The 22,376-nt window shown below is 55.7% G+C and overlaps 1 protein-coding gene across 1 annotated transcript in view; it reads left to right on the top strand.

Moving 5' to 3' along the window:
* Positions 1-2,198: 2,198 nt before the first annotated feature.
* nup85 (nucleoporin 85) overlaps positions 2,199-22,376 on the top strand; it is a 75,138-nt gene continuing 54,960 nt past the window's right edge. Inside the window, exons 1-2 of the mRNA XM_068004459.1 lie at positions 2,199-2,326; positions 3,330-3,487. Coding sequence (XP_067860560.1) covers positions 2,199-2,326; positions 3,330-3,487 — 286 coding nt within the window. The remainder of the gene's footprint in view (positions 2,327-3,329; positions 3,488-22,376) is intronic.

The following is a 22,376-nucleotide window of genomic DNA, read 5'->3' as shown; positions in this document are numbered from 1 at the left end:
CCAGTGGATGTAGTATATTTGGATTTTCAAAAGGCATTCGATAAGGTGCCACACAAGAGGTTGTTGTACAAGATTAGGGCTCATGGGATTGGGGGTAATATATTAGCATGGATTGAGGATTGGTTAATGGACAGAAAACAGAGAGTAGGAATAAATGGGTCATTTTCAGGTTGGCAGGTTGTAACTAGTGGGGTGCCGCAGGGATCAGTGCTTGGGCCTCAGCTGTTTACAATCTATATCAATGACTTAGATGAAGGGACCGAGTGTAATGTATCCAAGTTTGCTGACGATACAAAGCTAGGTGGGAAAGTAAGCTGTGAGGAGGACACAAAGAGTCTGCAAAGGGATATGGACAGGTTAAGTGAGTGGGTGAGAAGGTGGCAGATGGAGTGTAATGTGGGGAAATGTGAGGTTATTCACTTTGGTGGGAAAAATAGAAAAATGGAATATTTTTTAAATGGTGAGAAACTATTAAATGTTGTTAGTCAGAGAGATTTGGGTGTCCTTATACAGAAATCCAGAAAGTTAACATGCAGATACAGCAAGCAATTAGGAAGGCAAATAGTATGTTGGCCTTTATTGCAAGGGGGATTGGAGTATAAGAGTAAGGAAGTCTTGCTGCAATTGTACAGGGCTTTGGTAAGACCACACCTGGAGTACTGTGTACAGTTTTGGTCTCCTTATCTGAGGAAGGATATACTTGCCTTGGAGGCAGTGCAACGAAGGTTCACTAGATTGATTCCTGGGATGAGAGGGTTGTCCTATGAGGAGAGATTGAGTAGAATGGGCCTATACTCTCTGGAGTTTAGAAGAATGAGAGGTGATCTCATTGAAACATATAAGATTCTGAGGGGGCTTAACAGGATAGATGCTGAGAGGTTGTTTTCCCCTGGCTGGAGAGTCTAGAATTAAGGGGCATAATCTCAGGATAAGGGGTCGGCCATTTAAGACTGAGATGAGGAGGAATTTCTTCGCTCAGAGGGTTGTGAATCTTTGGAATTCTCTACCCCAGAGGGCTGTGGATGCTCAGTCGTTGAATCTATTCAAGGCTGAGATTGATAGATTTTTGGACTCCAAGGGAATCATGGGATATGTGGATAAGGCGGGAAAGTTGAGTTGAGGTCGAAGATCAGCCATGATCTGATTGAATGGTGGAGCAGGCTCGAGGGGCCGTATGGCCTACTCCTGCTCCTATTCCTTATGTTCTTATGTTACATCCTGTGGTGTACATTACCCCCTCTCTCACTCTGCCCTGCCCAGCGTACTCCATCACATCACTCTTCACACCCACTTAAGTCTCATTATCAACTTACCTTCACTTTCTGTGCACTTCCTCACCTCCCCATTTGTGAACCCATCACTCCCACTCACCCCAATTCTGATGCGATGTGATTATTGAGTCTGATATTTACCCTCTGATGCATTGTTTTGTTGGTAGCCTCACCCAAAGCAATGCATCCATTGGGTGACCACATCTCCTTCACTCAGTCACACGTCTGTTCTTTTGCCCCTTGTAGGAGAAGAGAGTGAGAAATGTGTGGGAGAGGAGTCAGACTGAACGGGGCCGCCGCAAATCGTGATCCTGACAGATGCAGAGGAGGAGGCCGTGGACATAAGTCACACGGTTGAATGCCTGGCCGTTGGAGATGGCGAGACTGGCAACCCGCAAACGGTTGGTGGCAGAATTTTAACATCCTTCATACACATGATGAACGGATGTTATCAATGATTGAACTGTTCCACACCTCATTATGGTCATTGAAAAGACTGTAACTTCTCCAGTGATTATTTGATATTGGTTTACGTTCTCTTCCAGGGCCTTCATGGATTGGTGAGGAGGCAGGTGCCATGGAAGAGGGCGATTCCTCAGAGGAGCTCAATTCCTGTGAGGGTGCACCGTCACATCACATCCAGCCATGCACCAGCGCAGATACTCACACCTTAGTGGGTCCTGTTAGGCAGGTAGTTGGGTTGTCACCTGGTGATTCACCACTCACAAGTGAGCACGAGCAGACACTGGAGGCAGGGGCAGCTGTGGAGAGTCTGTGTCGGGGAGCACTCCTCTCCAAGCTCAGCTCAGCTGGACACAGATGCTGAACCCTGGGGGCCATCGCTGAGAGTGGGAATGATGGAGGTGCAGCTCCACCTTTGTGAGGTAATGGAAAAGGTGCCACACACACTCCACAACAGCGGATAGGATGGAGGAGCCCAACTCCATCGCTAGTGGATTGGTGGCGCAGGTAACTGCGGGAATGTCTTCAATGGAGAGAGTGGCAGCCCCCATTGATCTTCAAGCACGGCTCTCAAATGAGTCAGGCCATGACAGGTAGATTCCTGATTAACAAGGGAATCAGAGGTTATAGTAGGTAGACGGGAAAGTAGGGTTGAGGTCACAATCAGATCAGCCATGATCTTATCAAATGGCAGAGCAGGCTCGAGGGGCCGAATGGCCTACTCCTGCTCTTAATTCGTATGTTCGTATGACAATGGCTATGCAGACTCTGGATGCCAACATGTCTGCAGCCTTAAACAGGCAGGTGGAAACTTCATCGCTGGCCTTAGAAAGTGCCACATCTCCTCACCCACCTGCTGTCCAGCACAGTGGTGGGAGTGATGTTACGTCGGCCCGGGAGAGGGGTGATGACGAAAGGGGACATGGAAGTGGGGACGCCACTCAAAGCACTCCCATGTCTCCCATGCCTGTTGCCCCCACCGAATCAGTACCTGCAATGCTGCCTCCTCTCCCGATGTCCGAGTCTGCCCCTGCACATGTGCAGGTGGAGTAGTCTTTGGAGGGGCCCTCACAGGCTCCAAAACCCAGAGGGCGTAGGCTGAAAGCATCTAAGGAGTCAGGGCATGAATCTGAGCGACCTGCCACTACCTCTGCTGATACTGCAGGGGATGCACCAAGTAGAAGCACTAGGAAGAGGAAGGCGAAGGTTTTGTAAACTAGGCTCCCCCACATCAATCCAGGTCCCTAAAGTGGATCTTCAGTATTCCTGTGGCTTGTTCAGTGACAGACCTGGTGGTGATGTGATTGTCGTTGTAATGCTGCTGTGCCTCGTTTCTCACAGGTGTCACGAGCCACATCTCCAAGGAGCCAGCCCTTAACTCCGCCTTGTGCGGAGAAGAGGGCCGGGATGTTGTAAAATGAAGGAATCATGGCAGCTGCCAGGTAATCTGGCTCACACCTGCAGGAACCTCTTCCAGTGGTCGCAAACCAGCTGTGCACTGATGGAGTGCTATCCCTCTCGATGGATGAACAGTCCTGACTCATGTGGAGGTGCTCAGATTGCTACATGTGTACTCTCAATTGCACCCTGTACCAGTGGGAAGCCAACTAGAGAGGCCCACTGCCCTCTCAGCCTGGCTAATGTCGTCGATGGGAAGTTGAAGTCGTCGGAGGCCCTGGCAAACAAGCCATGCGTGGCCACCAAGCTGGGAGCAGCACTTCATGAAGGAGCCTGCAGATGTCTGCGATCACCTGGTGACTCAATCTGAGCCTTCGTAGGCATTGCTCCTCAAAGAGTTCCAAGAAGCTCAGCCTTTGCCTGTAGAACCTCTCACATGGGTAGTGCCTCCTGCGATCTCGGCCCCTCTGTTGGTCCCCAGTCTGCTCTTCTCCAGGTCCTTGTGGTGCACTTCAAGGCACAAGTCAGGAGTGTGATGGAATACTCTCCACTTGCCTGGATGAGTGCAGCTCCAACAACACTCAAGAAGCTCGACACCATCCAGGACAAAGCAGCCTGCTTGATTGGCACCCCATCCACCACCCTAAACATTCACTCCCTTCACCACCGGCGCACTGTGGCTGCAGTGTGTACCATCCACAGGATGCACTGCAGCAACTCACCAAGGCTTCTTCGACAGCACCTCCCAAACCCGCGACCTCTACCACCTAGAAGGACAAGGGCAGCAGGCGCATGGGAACAACACCACCTGCACGTTCCCCTCCAAGTCACACACCATCCCGACTCGGAAATATATCGCCGTTCCTTCATCGTCCCTGGGTCAAAATCCTGGAACTCCCTTCCTAACAGCACTGTGGGAGAACCGTCACCACACGGACTGCAGCGGTTCAAGGCGGCGGCTCACCACCACCTTCTCAAGGGGCAATTAGGGATGGGCAATAAATGCCGGCCTTGCCAGCGACGCCCACATCCCATGAACGAATAAAAAAAAAACCTCTGTCTTGTGGGCCTGCAGATCCCAGAACTGCACGACATGCCTGCGGATGGTGAGGAGCCTCCTCCTCGGATGTACCGTGGAATACATCCATTGCACCCCCCCATCCTGACGTCGTCAGTTTGAGGGGGTCCAAAAAGTAGGTAAATTTGTCTGAACACAAGAATTCTCAGTCTCAACAAAGAAATCTCAGTCTAAACACGAAGAATTCCCGGCCAAAGGTTTGTCTGAGAGAACTGATTGTCCTGCTGCAAAAACTCACCTTTTCTTCATGCGTCAATCACTGGTTTAAAGGTCCAAATGAGGGTCGGCTGCAACTTGTCTCTGTTTCCATGGTGTGTTTCAGAGGCCAATGGTGCCATGTTCAGTATAAGTTAAAACATTTTCTCTTGCTGAATCCACAAAATTTTAATCTCCTTAAATGCTTTAAGTACATTGATTGGCACTTTAAATATCAGTCAACTAGCTTTAAGTGGGGACGGGACATCGAGGTGTCTATCGCATGCACGCATCCAACCCATCTGGGGCAAACCCGGAAGTGGGCGTGTTGGAGCTGGGATTTGGTCCCGCTCCAAAAATATTTTATTTTAACCACCCACACGCCCCCAACCCACCCATTCTTGGGGGTTAAAATTACCTCCCATCCAACTCCCCACCCTTTCACACACACACTGTACCCCATCCAACTCCCCACCCTCACACAGACACTGTACCCCATCCAACTCCCCACCCTCTCACACACACACTGTACCCCATCCAACTCCCCACCCTCTCACACACACACTGTACCCCATCCAACTCCCCACCCTCACACACACACACTGTACCCCATCCAACTCCCCACCCTCTCACACACACACTGTACCCCATCCAACTCCCCACCCTCTCACACACACACTGTACCCCATCCAACTCCCCACCCTTTCACACACACACTGTACCCCATCCAACTCCCCACCCCCAGTTCACAGAGACACTGTACCCCATCCAACTCCCCACCCTCTCACACACACACTGTACCCCATCCAACTCCCCACCCTCTCACACACACACTGTACCCCATCCAACTCCCCACCCTTTCACACACACACTGTACCCCATGCAACTCCCCACCCTCTCACACACACACTGTACCCCATCCAACTCCCCACCCTCTCACACACACTGGCCTTGATTTCAACAGGCCGGTGGGATGGCAGTGGGGTCAAGGTCGGGGTCGGGGGGGGTTCAATAGGCAGGAAAGCCGAATGATAAGTCCTTACCTTTCCCCACATGATCGCGAGTTAATTGATGGTCCTTAACATTGGTTCCGGGTTTTCCGGGTCCGAAAGCTGTGGATTGCTTACCCGCATGACAGGCTGTCAGCTCGACTTCATGTATTTAAAGGGCCCTCACACCAATGGCTTTTGCTGCACAAAGGAGCAACCAGGCAGCATGGAGCAGCAGAGGGGCAAGGCAGCTCCCCGATTTAGTGATGCCTCACTTGAGGTGCTGCTGGCCGGGGTGAGGAGGAGGAGGAGGGAAATATTCTACACGGCTGACAGGAGGAAGCCCCCTGCCTCGGCCACCCAGAAGGCCTGGCTCGAGGTGGCTGAGGAGGTGACCAGCAGGAGCTGTGGGTCCAGTGCAGGAAACGGTTCAATGATCTAACCAGGTCAGCAAAAGTGAGTACATTTACTGATTCTCCTGAGTTCCATGGTGCACATCACCCACCCCTCCCCCCCTCACACACACATTCTGCAGTGTGAAGGCTACTCCATCACATCACTCCATCACATCACTCCTCACATCACTCCTCACATCACTCCATCACATCACTCCATCACATCACTCCATCACATCACTCCATCACATCACTCCATCACATCACTCCTCACATCACTCATCACATCACTCCATCACATCACTCCATCACATCACTCCATCACATCACTCCATCACATCACTCCATCACATCACTCCATCACATCACTCCATCACATCACTCCATCACATCACTCCATCACATCACTCCTCACATCACTCCTCACATCACTCCTCACATCACTCCATCACATCACTCCATCACATCACTCCATCACATCACTCCTCACATCACTCCTCACATCACTCCTCACATCACTCCATCACATCACTCCATCACATCACTCCATCACATCACTCCATCACATCACTCCATCACATCACTCCATCACATCACTCCTCACATCACTCCTCACATCACTCCTCACATCACTCCATCACATCACTCCATCACATCACTCCATCACATCACTCCTCACATCACTCCTCACATCACTCCTCACATCACTCCATCACATCACTCCATCACATCACTCCATCACATCACTCCATCACATCACTCCATCACATCACTCCATCACATCACTCCATCACATCACTCCATCACATCACTCCTCACATCACTCCTCACATCACTCCTCACATCACTCCATCACATCACTCCATCACATCACTCCATCACATCACTCCTCACATCACTCCTCACATCACTCCTCACATCACTCCATCACATCACTCCATCACATCACTCCTCACATCACTCCATCACATCACTCCATCACATCACTCCATCACATCACTCCTCACATCACTCCATCACATCACTCCATCACATCACTCCATCACATCACTCCATCACATCACTCCATCACATCACTCCTCACATCACTCCATCACATCACTCCATCACATCACTCCTCACATCACTCCATCACATCACTCCTCACATCACTCCATCACATCACTCCATCACATCACTCCATCACATCACTCCATCACATCACTCCTCACATCACTCCTCACATCACTCCTCACATCACTCCATCACATCACTCCATCACATCACTCCTCACATCACTCCATCACATCACTCCATCACATCACTCCATCACATCACTCCTCACATCACTCCATCACATCACTCCATCACATCACTCCATCACATCACTCCATCACATCACTCCTCACATCACTCCATCACATCACTCCATCACATCACTCCTCACATCACTCCATCACATCACTCCATCACATCACTCCATCACATCACTCCATCACATCACTCCATCACATCACTCCATCACATCACTCCTCACATCACTCCTCACATCACTCCATCACATCACTCCATCACATCACTCCTCACATCACTCCTCACATCACTCCTCACATCACTCCATCACATCACTCCATCACATCACTCCTCACATCACTCCTCACATCACTCCATCACATCACTCCATCACATCACTCCATCACATCACTCCTCACATCACTCCTCACATCACTCCTCACATCACTCCATCACATCACTCCATCACATCACTCCTCACATCACTCCATCACATCACTCCTCACATCACTCCATCACATCACTCCTCACATCACTCCATCACATCACTCCATCACATCACTCCATCACATCACTCCTCACATCACTCCATCACATCACTCCATCACATCACTCCATCACATCACTCCATCACATCACTCCATCACATCACTCCTCACATCACTCCTCACATCACTCCATCACATCACTCCTCACATCACTCCTCACATCACTCCATCACATCACTCCATCACATCACTCCATCACATCACTCCATCACATCACTCCATCACATCACTCCTCACATCACTCCTCACATCACTCCATCACATCACTCCATCACATCACTCCATCACATCACTCCTCACATCACTCCTCACATCACTCCATCACATCACTCCTCACATCACTCCATCACATCACTCCTCACATCACTCCTCACATCACTCCTCACATCACTCCTCACATCACTCCATCACATCACTCCTCACATCACTCCTCACATCACTCCTCACATCACTCCATCACATCACTCCATCACATCACTCCATCACATCACTCCATCACATCACTCCATCACATCACTCCTCACATCACTCCATCACATCACTCCATCACATCACTCCATCACATCACTCCTCACATCACTCCTCACATCACTCCTCACATCACTCCATCACATCACTCCATCACATCACTCCTCACATCACTCCATCACATCACTCCTCACATCACTCCATCACATCACTCCATCACATCACTCCATCACATCACTCCTCACATCACTCCTCACATCACTCCTCACATCACTCCATCACATCACTCCATCACATCACTCCTCACATCACTCCTCACATCACTCCTCACATCACTCCATCACATCACTCCATCACATCACTCCATCACATCACTCCATCACATCACTCCATCACATCACTCCTCACATCACTCCTCACATCACTCCTCACATCACTCCATCACATCACTCCATCACATCACTCCTCACATCACTCCTCACATCACTCCATCACATCACTCCATCACATCACTCCATCACATCACTCCATCACATCACTCCTCACATCACTCCTCACATCACTCCTCACATCACTCCATCACATCACTCCTCACATCACTCCTCACATCACTCCTCACATCACTCCATCACATCACTCCATCACATCACTCCATCACATCACTCCATCACATCACTCCATCACATCACTCCTCACATCACTCCATCACATCACTCCATCACATCACTCCATCACATCACTCCTCACATCACTCCTCACATCACTCCTCACATCACTCCATCACATCACTCCATCACATCACTCCTCACATCACTCCATCACATCACTCCTCACATCACTCCATCACATCACTCCATCACATCACTCCATCACATCACTCCTCACATCACTCCATCACATCACTCCTCACATCACTCCATCACATCACTCCATCACATCACTCCATCACATCACTCCATCACATCACTCCATCACATCACTCCATCACATCACTCCTCACATCACTCCATCACATCACTCCATCACATCACTCCATCACATCACTCCATCACATCACTCCTCACATCACTCCATCACATCACTCCATCACATCACTCCTCACATCACTCCATCACATCACTCCTCACATCACTCCATCACATCACTCCTCACATCACTCCATCACATCACTCCTCACACCCACTTAAGGCTCATCCTCAACTTACCTTCACTTTCTGAGCACCTCCTCACCTCCCCATTTGTGACCCGACCACTACCACTCACCCCAATCCTGATCCAATGTGATGTCTCTGTCTGATACTCACCCTCTGATGCACCTCTTTCACGGTCAGCCTCACCTAAAGCAATGCATTCATCGGCTGGCCACTTCACCCTCACTCACTCGCATGTCTGTACTTTCTCCTCTTGTAGGAGAAGTGACCTCATCGGAAGTGGTTTTCTCGGGCGTACCGAAAACAACCTCTTACTCTCAGTCCTGGAACGATGGGGATTATGAGGACAGATCAGATTCGGACACACGATTTCGGGCTCAACCATGTTGTGTTTAATAAGATTAACAATAACACCAGTAAACAGCACAAACAGTACAACCCTGGTTTGTCCAATAAACCCTCCCGTGCTAAATTACCCCGGCCTAATAGGAGAAACCCCTCCCGTGAAATAAACTAACACAGGACCCCCCCAGCACTAAAACCCTTGAAGGTTTGGTTGGGATTTACAATCACCCCCTCACACAGGGCAGTGGTCTTGTGGGTGTGTGGGCGGAGGCAATGTGCCCACCCCGATTGCCCGTTGTTGCTCGCAGCTTCTTCCTGCACGTCTCGCTCCTGGTTCCGTACCCCCGACACGGTGTCCAAGTTCCAGTTTGAGTCGAGGTCCGTTGATGAGGGATGAAGAGCAGCGTCAGCTTCTGGCGGTGTTCCATTGAATCGAGCCGAGCCCCACTCGGGAGATTCGCTGTAGATTGATGGCGAGGAGATGAGAGCGCAGGGAGCAGATAGCAGAGAGAGCAGAGAGAGCAGAGCAGAGAGAGCAGAGAGCGCAGAGAGAGCAGAGCAGAGAGCAGAGAGCGCACAGAGAGCAGAGAGAGCAGAGCAGAGAGAGCAGAGAGAGCAGAGCAGATAGCAGAGAGCGCAGAGCAGAGAGCGCAGAGAGAGCAGAGAGCGCAGAGAGGGCAGAGCAGAGAGCGCAGAGAGGGCAGAGCAGAGAGCAGAGAGCGCAGAGAGAGCAGAGAGCGCAGAGAGCAGAGAGAGCAGAGAGAGCAGAGCGCAGAGAACGCAGAGAGAGCAGCGAGCAGAGAGCAGAGAGCGCAGAGAGAGCAGAGCAGAGAGCAGAACGAGCAGAGCCGAGCCAAGAGCAGAGCCGAGCCAGGAACTGTTGCCAAACGGTTCCTTATATCCCCAAAACCCCTCATCTTTTCTCCCACCAATACTGATCAATATATTGATAACCTTTGAAATCTTTGTGAAAATGCTATTTCGTTTTCCCGCTCCCAGGCCTTGCTCCTGGAGAGACAGTGGGTGCTGATTACTGGGTGTCTGTCGTTTCCTGAGCTGATGGCCCCCATTAGCAGGTAATGGGTTTCAATCTCAAACCGATCTCGCTGAACTGGCTTCTCTCCTGGGAGACAATGGGCCGGCCGTCTCCTGCCTTCCACCAGTTGCGGTTGGGACTGAGAGTCTCTGAGTTCCCTCTCGGGGTATTGTTCCCAGTAATCATGTTAAATGGTGGTGACGTCAATCGGCCTGGGTTCCCTCCCACCCAGCCTGTCCGTGTGAAATGTCCGTCTGCTCCTCAGTCAGGTTAGCCTGGCTCAAAACTCCTGCCAGTCAATCCTATCCCCTAAACCACTCCCACAAGCTTGCCAAACAGCACAGTTCTTTCTCGGGGGTATTGGATTTGATATTTCGTCATCAAAACCAGAAATATCACAAATTTCATCGTCTTCACTGCGGGAGGTGCATTGTGGGTCTCAACCAAACCGTCCGTTACTGATCAATTACACCTGGGGTGTCCCGTTTCTTAGGCCAGACAAACAATTCAATTCAACACACTTACAGGCAGAGAAACTCCTGGTCACCCTTTCATTAGGGCCTCCCCACGATTTCCTTCTCTTTTTACAGGATCACTTTAACAAAAAACTATCCAACGATCCCCCTCGAAAAGCATCCCCACCTTAACCGTGATGTCCACTGCCCCGGACGGACCCTCTACCGGTTCGCCGTTCTCCCTTTTTACAAGGACGGCCTTAAGTACGGGATCCTGCGCTTGGACCTGTGTTAAGTCTGGGGCTAAATCTACCCCCTGTGTGCCTCCCTTGTCCCGGATTGCTGCTACCGGACCTGCTCTGTACAGATCCCAGAATACTCCTTCCCTGGCCCCCTGTTTGGCCAGCTCGTCTGCCTTTTGGTTGCCCTCCCACTTGGACTTTGTCTTTGAATGGGCTTTGACCTTGTGTATGTAGTAATCGCCCCGAGTGCCCGTGACTTCTAAAATTCTCCCTAGCAACGGTGCAAGAATTACAGGTGAACATGGAATCCGAGCAGATGGTATGGGGGCGGGGAATTTGTCGGGGTGGGTAACCACGTCCACCACCGCCGACCGTGTGCTGAGTGCTCAGGGTCTCAGGGTGCCGGGGAGTTTAATGGCCTTCACTACCTTACCTGTGGGGTCATAAATCCCACACCCGGGGATTTTTGGGGGAGTGAGTTTGGAGAATTCGGTTATGGGGAGTGGGGTTGAGGGTTTGGCGGATGGGGTTGGCAGAGTGAATTTAGGGAAGTGGGGTTAGGAGAATGAATTTGGGGGGCGTGGGGTCGGGGGAGTGAGTTTGGGGGAGTGAGTTTGGGGGAGTGGGGTTGCGGGAGTGAGTTTGGGGGGAGTGAGTTTGGGGGAGTGGGGTTGCGGGAGTGAGTTTGGGGGGAGTGAGTTTGGGGGAGTGGGGTTGCGGGAATGAGTTTGGGGGAGTGAGTTTGGGGGAGTGAGTTTGGGGGAGTGAGTTTGGGGGAGTGAGTTTGGGGGAGTGAGTTTGGGGGAGTGAGTTTGGGGGAGTGGGGTTGGGGGAGTGGGGTTGGGGGAATGAGTTTGGGGGGAGTGAGTTTGGGGGAGTGGGGTTGCGGGAATGAGTTCGGGGGAGTGGGGTTGGGGGAATGAGTTTGGGGGAGTGAGTTTGGGGGAGTGGGGGAGTGGGGTTGGGGGAATGAGTTTGGGGGGAGTGAGTTTGGGGGAGTGGGGTTGCGGGAATGAGTTCGGGGGAGTGAGTTTGGGGGAGTGGGGTTGGGTGGTTGGGGGAGTGAGTTTGGGGGTTTGGCAGAGTGGGTTTCTGGGTTGTGGGAGTGAGTTTGGGGGAGTAAATTTGGAGGATTGGGTTTTGGGGAGTGAGTTTGGGAGAGTTGGTTTGGGGGAGTGGGGTTGGAGTGAGTTTGGGAGGGTGGGGTTGGGGGCTGAGTTTGGGGGAGTGGGGATGTGGGAGTGAGTTTGGGGGAGTGAGTTGTGGGGAATGGAGTTGGGAGAGTGAGTTTGGGGGAATGGGGTTGGTTGTTTGGGTTTGGGTAGTGGGGTTGGGAGCTTGGGGGAGTGGGTTTGGGAAGTGGGATTGGGGGTTACGTTCAGGGGAGTGGGTTTGTGGGAGTGAGTTTGGGGGTTTGGGATAATGAGGTTTGGGGGACTGGGGTTCAGGGAGTGGTGGGGTGGGGTTTGAGGGAGTGGGGTTTGAGGGAGTGGGGTTTGAGGGAGTGGGGTTGACGGTTTGAGGCAGTGGGTTTGGGGGAGTGTGGTTGTGGTTTGGGGGAGCAGGGTTCGGGGTGTTGGGAGTGAGTTTGGGGTTTTGGGGGTGTGGGGTTGTGGGTTGGGGGAGTGGGTTATGGGTGTGTGTTTTGGGGGAGTGCGGTTGGGGTTTTGGGGAAGTGGGATATGGGTTGGGCGAGTGGGATTGGGCGACTGAGTTTGGGGGAGTGAGGCAGTGGGTTTGGCGGAGTGGGGTTGGGTGTGAGGGTTCAAATAATGATCCCTGAGTGAACATTAATATCGAGACAATGTATAAATAGCCTGACATAGCCATACTCACAGAATCACACCTTTCAGCCAACGTCCCAGACACTTCCATCACCATCCCTGGGTATGTCCTGTCCCACCGGCAGGACAGACCCACCAGAGGTGGCGGTACAGTGATATACAGTCAGGAGGGAGTGGCCCTGGGAGTCCTCAACTTTGACTCTGGACCCCATGAAATCTCATGGCATCAGGTCAAATATGGGGAAGGAAACCTCCTGCTGATTACCACCTACCGCCCTCCCTCAGCTGATGAATCAGTCCTCCTCCATGTTGAACGCCACTTGGAGGAAGCACTGAGGATAGCAAGGGCACAGAATGTACTCTGGGTGGGAGACTTCAATGTCCATCACCAAGAGTGGCTCGGTAGCACCACTACTGACCGAGCTGGCCGAGTCCTGAAGGACATAGCTGCCAGATTGGGCCTGCGGCAGGTGGTGAGCGAACCAACACAAGGGAAAAACTTACTTGACCTCGTCCTCACCAATCTACCTGTCGCAAATGCATCTGTCCATGACAGTATTGGTAGGAGTGACCACTGCACAGTCCTCGTGGAGACGAAGTCCCGTCTTCGCACTGAGGACACTATCCAACGTGTTGTGTGGCACTACCACCGTGCTAAATGGGATAGATTCAGAACAGATCTAGCAGCTCAAAACTGGACATCCATGAGGCGCTGTGGGCCATCAGCAGCAGCAGAATTGTATTCCAGCACAATCTGTAACCTCATGGCCCGGCATATTCCTCACTCTACCATTACCAACAAGCCAGGGGATCAACCCTGGTTCAATGAGGAGTGTAGAAGAGCATGCCAAGAGCAGCACCAGGCGTACCTAAAAATGAGGTGCCAACCTGGTGAAGCTACAACTCAGGACTACATGCATGCTAAACAGCGGAAGCAACATGCTATAGACAGAGCGAAGCGATTCCACAACCAACGGATCAGATCAAAGCTCTGCAGGCCACATGCAGTCGTGAATGGTGGTGGACAATTAAACAACTAACGGGAGGAGGAGGCTCTGTAAACATCCCCATCCTCAATGATGGCGGAGTCCAGCACGTGAGTGCAAAAGACATGGCTGAAGCGTTTGCAACCATCTTCAGCCAGAAGTGCCGAGTGGATGATCCATCTCGGCCTCCTCCCGATATCCCCACTGTCACAGAAGCCAGTTTTCAGCCAATTCGATTCACTCCACGTGATATCAAGAAACGGCTGAGTGCACTGGATACAGCAAAGGCTATGGGCCCCGACAACATCCCAGCTGTCGAGCTGAAGACTTGTGCTCCAGAACTAGCTGCGCCTCCAGCCAAGCTGTTCCAGTACAGCTACAACACTGGCATCTACCCGACAATGTGGAAAATTGCCCAGGTATGTCCTGTCCACAAAAAGCAGGACAAATCCAATCCGGCCAATTACCGCCCCATCAGTCTACTCTCAATCATCAGCAAAGTGATGGAAGGTGTCGTCGACAGTGCTATCAAGCGGCACTTACTCACCAATAACCTGCTCACCGATGCTCAGTTTGGTTTCTGCCAGGACCACTCGGCTCCAGACCTCATTACAGCCTTGGTCCAAACATGGATAAAAGAGCTGAATTCCAGAGGTGAGGTGAGAGTGACTGCCCTTGACATCAAGGCAGCATTTGACCGAGTGTGGCACCAAGGAGCCCTAGTAAAATTGAAGTCAATGGGAATCAGGGGAAAAATCTCCAGTGGCTGGAGTCATACTGAGCACAAAGGAAGATGGTAGTGTTTGTTGGAGGCCAATCATCTCAGCCCCAGGACATTGCTGCAGGAGTTCCTCAGGGCAGTGTCCTAGGCCCAACCATCTTTAGCTGCTTCATCAATGACCTTCCCTCCATCATAAGGTCAGAAATTGGGATGTTTGCTGATGACTGCACGGTGTTCAGTTCCATTCGCAACCCCTCAAATAATGAAGCAGTCCGAGCCCGCATGCAGCAAGACCTGGACAACATCCAGGCTTGGGCTGATAAGTGGCAAGTAACATTCGCGCCAGACAAGTGCCAGGCAATGACCATCTCCAACAAGAGAGAATCTAACCACCTCCCCTTGACATTCAACGGCATTACCATCACCGAATCCCCCACCATCAACATCCTGGGGGTCACCATTGACCAGAAACTTAACTGGACCAGCCACATAAATACTGTGGCTACAAGAGCAGGTCAGAGGCTGGGTATTCTGCGGCGAGTGACTCACCTCCTGACTCCCCAAAGCCTTTCCACCATCTACAAGGCACAAGTCAGGAGTGTGATGGAATACTCTCCACTTGCCTGGATGAGTGCAGCTCCAACAACACTCAAGAAGCTCGACACCATCCAGGACAAAGCAGCCCGCTTGATTGGCACCCCATCCACCACCCTAAACATTCACTCCCTTCACCACCGGCGCACTGTGGCTGCAGTGTGTACCATCCACAGGATGCACTGCAGCAACTCGCCAAGGCTTCTTCGACAGCACCTCCCAAACCCGCGACCTCTACCACCTAGAAGGACAAGAGCAGCAGGCACATGGGAACAACACCACCTGCACATTCCCCTCCAAGTCACACACCATCCCGACTTGGAAATATATCGCCGTTCCTTCATCGTCGCTGGGTCAAAATCCTGGAACTCCCTTCCTAACAGCACTGTGGGAGAACCTTCACCACACGGACTGCAGCGGTTCAAGAAGGCGGCTCACCACCACCTTCTCAAGGGCAATTAGGGATGGGCAATAAATGCCGGCCTCACCAGGGACGCCCACATCCCATGAATGAATAAAAAAAATTCAAACTGAGCCTCTGAGCTATGCTCACTCTCGGACAAGTAGTGAAGGCCTTTCACACCTGAACAATGCTGTGAGCCAAGGGCCCATCACAGTGAGGAATACCCACATTGTCCTGATTCTGTGCAGGTAGCGGGAGATGAGATAAGGAGTTGTCTCTCGACCTCACAGCTCTGCACAACTAAGGAGTTTTGAATCACCGAGACGCCCAGATGAAACGGTGTGAATGTCAAGCAATCTAACAGATTGATCGCTGAAACCACGGATGAGGCCTGGGTGGGGGTTTGCGTGACTGGAACACTATAAGAAGGTACAACAGCAGCATGTGGAGGCTGCAGTCAGGTGAAGACGGACGGAGACCAGTCACCTCCAGATCCAGGCCCACGATCAACATCAGTAATGACCGGCCACGTGGGTGATTGTAAGTTCCAGGCCAATCACTGAGGGGTTCACACTGCGGAGGCTGCAGTCAAGGGAAGAAGGTCGGAAACCGGTCATTTCCAGGTCCAGGCCGACGATCAGCATCGGGAACGGGAGCCGCATGGGTGATTGTAAGTTTCAGTCAAATCATAGAAGGGTTTGGACTGGGGTTTTGTTGATCCAATAAACTAACGAGTTTGAGTTGAGCAAAGCCTGTTTGTGGCGTGCAATTTTGTTCTTGTAATTCCGAGGTCCAAGAACCGGTGACAGGCGGAAGGGAATGGAACACCTCACTGCAGCAGCTGGGGGAGTGGGGTTGGGGGGGTGAGTTTAGGGAGTGGGGATCGGGTTTGGGGTTGTGGGAGTGAGTTTGGGGGAGTGGGATTGTAGGAGTGAGTTTGGGGAGTGAGTTTGGGGGACTGGAGTGGGGGAGTGAGGGTTGGGGGAGTGAGTTTGGGGGAGTGGATTTGGGGGAGTGAGTTTTGGGGGATTGGGGTTCATTGTTTGGCTTTGGGAGTGGGGATGGGGTTGGATGAGTGGGGGTGAAGTTGGGAGAGTGGGGTTGGGCGAGTGAGTTTGAGGGAGTGAGGCAGTGGGGTTGGAGCAATGGGGTTGGGTGTTTGGGTTTGGGTAGTGGGATTGGAAGCTTGGGGTAGAGGGGTTCGGGGAGTGGGGATGGGGTTGGGGAGTGGGGCTTGGGTTGGGGGAGTGGGGGTGGTGTTGGGGGAGTCGAGTTGGGGGATAGGGGATGGGCAAGTGAGTTTGGGAGAGTGAGGCAGTGGGTTTGAGGGAGTGGGGTTGGGTGTTTGGGTATGGGTAGTGGGGTTGGGGGCTAGGAGGCACGGGTTTGTGGATTGGCGGAATGGGTTTGGGGAGTGGGGTTGTGGGAGTGAGATTGGGGGAGTGAGATTGGGGCTTTGGGGTAGTGGGGTTGGCGGTTTGGGGGAATGGGTTTTGGGGGAGAGGGGTTGGGGGTTGGAGGCAGTGGGATTGGGTGAATGGGGTTGGTGGTTTGGGAGAGTGGGGTTGGGTGAATGAGTTTGGAGGTTTGGGGGAGTGAGGTCCGGGGAGTGGGGAATGAGTTTGGGGATTTGTTGGAGTCTGGTTGTGGGTTTGCTAGAGTGAGTTTGGGGGAGTAGGTTGGGGGAATGTGGTAGGGGGCTTGATATAGTTGGGTTGGGGGAGTGGGTTTGGGGGTTGGAGGAGTCAGTTTGGGGTAGTGGGAGTGGGGTTGTGTTTTGGGATTGGGTTTGGAGGAGTGGGGGAGGGGTGTTTCGGGTGTGGGGATGGAAGTGTGCTTGGTGGAGTGGCTTGGGGGAATGTGGTTGGTGGAGTGAAATTGGGGGAATGAGTTTGGGGTGTGGGTTTGGGGGAGTGAGGTTGTGGGAGTAACTTTGGGGGAGTGATTTTGGATTTTTGGGGGAGTGGGGTTAGGGGAGTGAGTTTGGGGTTTTTGGGGGAGTGGGAAGTGAGTTTGGGGGTGTGGGGTTGGAGGAATTGAGTTGGGGGAATGAGTTTGGGGAGTATGGGGAGGGGGTTGAGGGAGTGGGTTTGGGGAGAGAGGTTGAGGGAGTGGGGGTTTGGGGAGTTTGGGGGAGATGGTTGAGGGAGAGGGTTTGGGGAGTATGGGGAGGGGGTTGAGGGAGGGGGTTTGGGGACTGAGGTTGAGGGAGTGGGGGATTGGGGGGAGAGGGTTTGGGGAGCTGTTTGAGGGAGTTTGGGGGAGAGGGTTTAGGGAGTGGGTTGAGGGATGGGGTTTGGGGAGTTTAGGGGAGGGGGTTTGGGGAGTTTAGGGGGGAGGTAGTTGAGGGAGTTTGGGGGAGAGGGTTTTGGGTGTGGGTTGAGGGATGGAGTTTGGGGGGTTTGGGGTGTTGGGGGAGAGGGTTGGGGTGTTTATGGGGTTGGGGTGTGTGTGGGGAGGGTTTGGGGGTTTGGGTATGTGTGTGGGGGAGAGGGTTTGGGGGTGTTGGGGGGTTTATGGGGGTGTGTGTGGGGGAGAGGGTGTGGGGGGTTTATGGGGGTGTGTGTGGGGGAGAGGGTGTGGGGGGTTTATGGGGGTGTGTGTGGGGGAGAGGGTTTGGGGGGTGTTGGGGGGTTTATGGGGGTGTGTGTGGGGGAGAGGGTTGGGGGGTTTATGGGGGTGTGTGTGGTGGAGAGGGTGTGGGGGGTGTTTATGGGGTGTGGGGGAGGGGGGTTTGGGGGGTGTTTATGGGGTGTGGGGGAGGGGGGTGTTTATGGGGTGTGGGGGAGGGGGGGTTTATGGAGTGTTGGGGGAGGGGGGGTTTATGGAGTGTTGGGGGAGGGGGGGGTTTATGGAGTGTTGGGGGAGGGGGTGTTTATGGGGAGGGGGTGTTTATGGGGTGGGGGGAGAGGGGGTGGGGGGGTTTATGGGTGGGTGTGTGTGTGGGGAGGGTTTGGGTTTGGGGGGGGTGTTTATGGGGTGTGGGGGAGGGTGTGTGTGGGGAGGGGGGGTTTCTGGGGTGTGTGTGGGGAGGGGGGGTTTCTGGGGGTGTGTGTGGGGAGGGGGGGTTTCTGGGGGGGGGTGTGTGGGGAGGGGGGTTTCTGGGGGGGTGTGTGGGGAGGGGGGGTTTCTGGGGGGAGTGGGGGTGTGGGGAGGGGGGGTTTATGGGGGGGGGTGTGGGGAGGGGGGTTTATGGGGGGGGGGTGTGGGGAGGGGGGTTTCTGGGGGGGAGTGTGGGGAGGGAGGGTTTCTGGGGGGTTTGAGGGGAGGGGAGTTTATGGGGGGGGTGTGTGTGGGGAGGGGGGTTTCTGGGGGTGTGTGTGGGGAGGGGGGTTTCTGGGGGTGTGTGTGGGGAGGGGGGGTTTCTGGGGGGGGGTGTGTGGGGAGGGGGGGTTTCTGGGGGGGGTGTGTGGGGAGGGGGGGTTTCTGGGGGGAGTGGGGGTGTGGGGAGGGGGGTTTATGGGGGGGGGGTGTGGGGAGGGGGGTTTATGGGGGGGGGGTTGTGGGGAGGGGGGTTTCTGGGGGGGAGTGTGGGGAGGGAGGGTTTCTGGGGGGTTTGAGGGGAGGGGAGTTTATGGGGGGGTGTGTGTGGGGAGGGGGTTTCTGGGGTGTGTGTGTGGGGAGGGGGGGTTTCTGGGGGGTGTGGGGAGGGGGGGTTTCTGGGGGGTGTGTGTGTGGGGAGGGGGGGTTTCTGGGGGGGGGTGTGGGGAGGGGGGGTTTCTGGGGGGTGTGTGTGGGGAGGGGGGGTTTCTGGGGGGGGTGTGTGTGGGGAGGGGGGGTTTCTGGGGGGGGGGTGCGGGGAGGGGGGGTTTCTGGGGGGGGGTGTGGGGAGGGGGGCTTTCTCGGGGGAGTTTTCTGGGGGGGGTATGTGGGGAGGGGGGGTTTCTGGGGGGGGGGTGGGGAGGGGGGGGTTTCTGGGGGGGTGTGTGGGGGGGGTTTATGGGGGGGGGTGTGTGGGGGGGGGTTCTGGGGGGAGGGGTGTGGGGGAGGGGGGGTTTCTGGGGGGGGGTGTGGGGAGGGGGGGTTTCTGGGGGGGTGTGTGTGGGGAGGGGGGGTTTCTGCGGGGGGGTGTGGGGAGGGGGGGTTTCTGGGGGGGGTTTATGGGGGGTGTGTGTGGGGGGGTTTATGGGGGGGGGTTTCTGGGGGGAGGGGTGTGGGAGGGGGGGTTTCTGGGGGGTGTGTGTGTGGGAGGGGGGGTTTCTGGGGGTGTGGGGAGGGGGGGTTTCTGGGGGGTGTGGTGTGGGGAGGGGGGGTTTCTGGGGGGGGGTGTGGGAGGGGGGGTTTCTGGGGGGTGTGTGTGGGGAGGGGGGGTTTCTGGGGGGGGTGTGTGTGGGGAGGGGGGGGTTTCTGGGGGGGGGGTGCGGGGAGGGGGGGTTTCTGGGGGGGGGTGTGGGGAGGGGGGCTTTCTCGGGGGAGTTTTCTGGGGGGGGTATGTGGGGAGGGGGGGTTTCTGGGGGGGGTGTGTGGGGGGGTTTATGGGGGGGGGTGTGTGGGGGGGGGTTCTGGGGGGAGGGGTGTGGGGAGGGGGGGTTTCTGGGGGGGGGTGTGGGGAGGGGGGGTTTCTGGGGGGGGGGGTGTGTGGGGGAGGGGGGGTTTCTGCGGGGGGGTGTGGGGAGGGGGGGTTTCTGGGGGGGGGGTTTATGGGGGGTGTGTGTGGGGGGGTTATGGGGGGGGGGTTTCTGGGGGAGGGGTGTGGGGAGGGGGGGTTCTGGGGGGGGGTGTGGGGAGGGGGGGTTTCTGGGGGGGGGGTGTGTGGGGAGGGGGGGGTTTCTGGGGGGGGGGGTGGGGAGGGGGGGTTTCTGGGGGGGGGGGTTTTCTGGGGGGGGGGTTTATGGGGGGGGGTGTGGGGAGGGGGGGTTTCTGGGGGTGTGTGTGTGGGGAGGGGGTGTGTGTGTGGGGAGGGGGGGTGTGTGTGGGGAGGGGGGGTTTCTGGGGGGGGTTTATGGGGGGGGGTGTGGGGAGGGGGGGTTTCTGGGGGGGGGGAGTGTGGGGAGGGAGGGTTTCTGGGGGGGGTTTATGGGGGGGGGGTGTGGGGAGGGGGGGTTTCTGGGGGGGGGAGTGTGGGGAGGGGGGGTTTCTGGGGGGGGTTTATGGGGGGGGGGTGGGGAGGGGGGGTTTCTGGGGGGGGGGGGAGTGTGGGGAGGGGGTTTCCTGGGGGGGTTTATGGGGGGGTGTGTGGGGAGGGGGGTTTCTGGGGGGGTGTGTGTGGGGAGGGGGGGGTTTCTGGGGGAGGGGTGTGTGTGGGGAGGGGGGTGTTTCTGGGGGGGGGGGGTGGGGAGGGGTGGTTTCTGGGGGGGGGGGAGTGTGGGGAGGGGGGGTTTCTGGGGGAGGGGTGTGTGTGGGGAGGGGGGTGTTTCTGGGGGGGGTGTGTGGGGAGGGGGGGTTTCTGGGGGGGAGTGTGGGGAGGGGGGGTTTCCTGGGGGGGGGGTTAATGGGGGGGGTGTGTGGGGAGGGGGGGTTTCTGGGGGGGGGGTTAATGGGGGGGGTGTGTGGGGAGGGGGGGTTTCTGGGGGGGGGTTTATGGGGGGGGGGTGTGGGGAGGGGGGGTTTCTGGGGGGGGTTTCTGGGGGGGGGGGGAGTGTGGGGAGGGGGGGTTTCTTGGGGGGGAGTGTGGGGAGGGGGGGTTTCTGGGGGGGGTTTCTGGGGGGGGGGGGAGTGTGGGGAGGGGGGGTTTCTGGGGGGGGTTTCTGGAGGGGGGGTGTGGGGAGGGGGGGTTTCTGGGGGGGGGGTGTGGGGAGGGGGGGGTTTCTGGGGTGGGGGGGTCTCTGGGGGGGGTTTCTGGGGGGGGAGTGTGGGGAGGGGGGGTTTCTGGGGGGGGGGGGGGAGTGTGGGGGAGGGGGGGTTTCTGGGGGGGTTTCTGGGGGGGGGTGTGGGGAGGGGGTGTTTCTGGGGGGGCTTTCTGGGGGGGGGAGTGTGGGGGGGGGGTTTCTGGGGGGGGGGAGTGTGGGGAGGGGGGTTTCTGGGGGGGGGGGGAGTGTGGGGAGGGGGGGTTTCTGGGGGGGGGGGGGGGAGTGTGGGGAGGGGGGGTTTCTGGGGGGGGGGGAGTGTGGGGAGGGGGGGTTTCTGGGGGGGGGTGTGGGGAGGGGGGGTTTCTGCAGGGGGAGTGTGGGGAGGGGGGGTTTCTGGGGGGGGGGAGTGTGGGGAGGGGGGGGTTTCTGGGGGGGGGGGGAGTGTGGGGAGGGGGGGTTTCTGGGGGGGGGGGGAGTGTGGGGAGGGGGGGTTTCTGGGGGGGGGTGTGGGGAGGGGGGGTTTCTGGGGGGGGGGGGGAGTGTGGGGAGGGGGGGTTTCTGGGGGGGGGTGTGGGGAGGGGGGTTTCTGGGGGGGGGTGTGGGGAGGGGGGGTTTCTGGGGGGGGGGTGTGGGAGGGGGGGTTTCTGGGGGGTTTCTGGGGGGTGTGTGGGAGGGGGGGTTTCTGGGGGGGGGGGGGGAGTGTGGGGAGGGGGGGTTTCTGGGGGGTGGGGGGTAGGGAGGGGGGGTTTCTGGGGGGGGGGTGTGGGGGGGGGGGTTTCTGGGGGGTGGGTGTGTGTGGGGGGGGGTTTCTGGGGGGGGTGTGGGGAGGGGGGCTTTCTCGGGGGGGTTTTCTA

The sequence above is a fragment of the Heptranchias perlo genome, chromosome 23 (genome assembly GCF_035084215.1).
Source record: "Heptranchias perlo isolate sHepPer1 chromosome 23, sHepPer1.hap1, whole genome shotgun sequence".
NCBI lineage: Eukaryota > Metazoa > Chordata > Chondrichthyes > Hexanchiformes > Hexanchidae > Heptranchias > Heptranchias perlo.
Note: the sequence above shows the minus strand (reverse complement) of the source record. Positions and strands in the feature narration are given on the sequence as shown.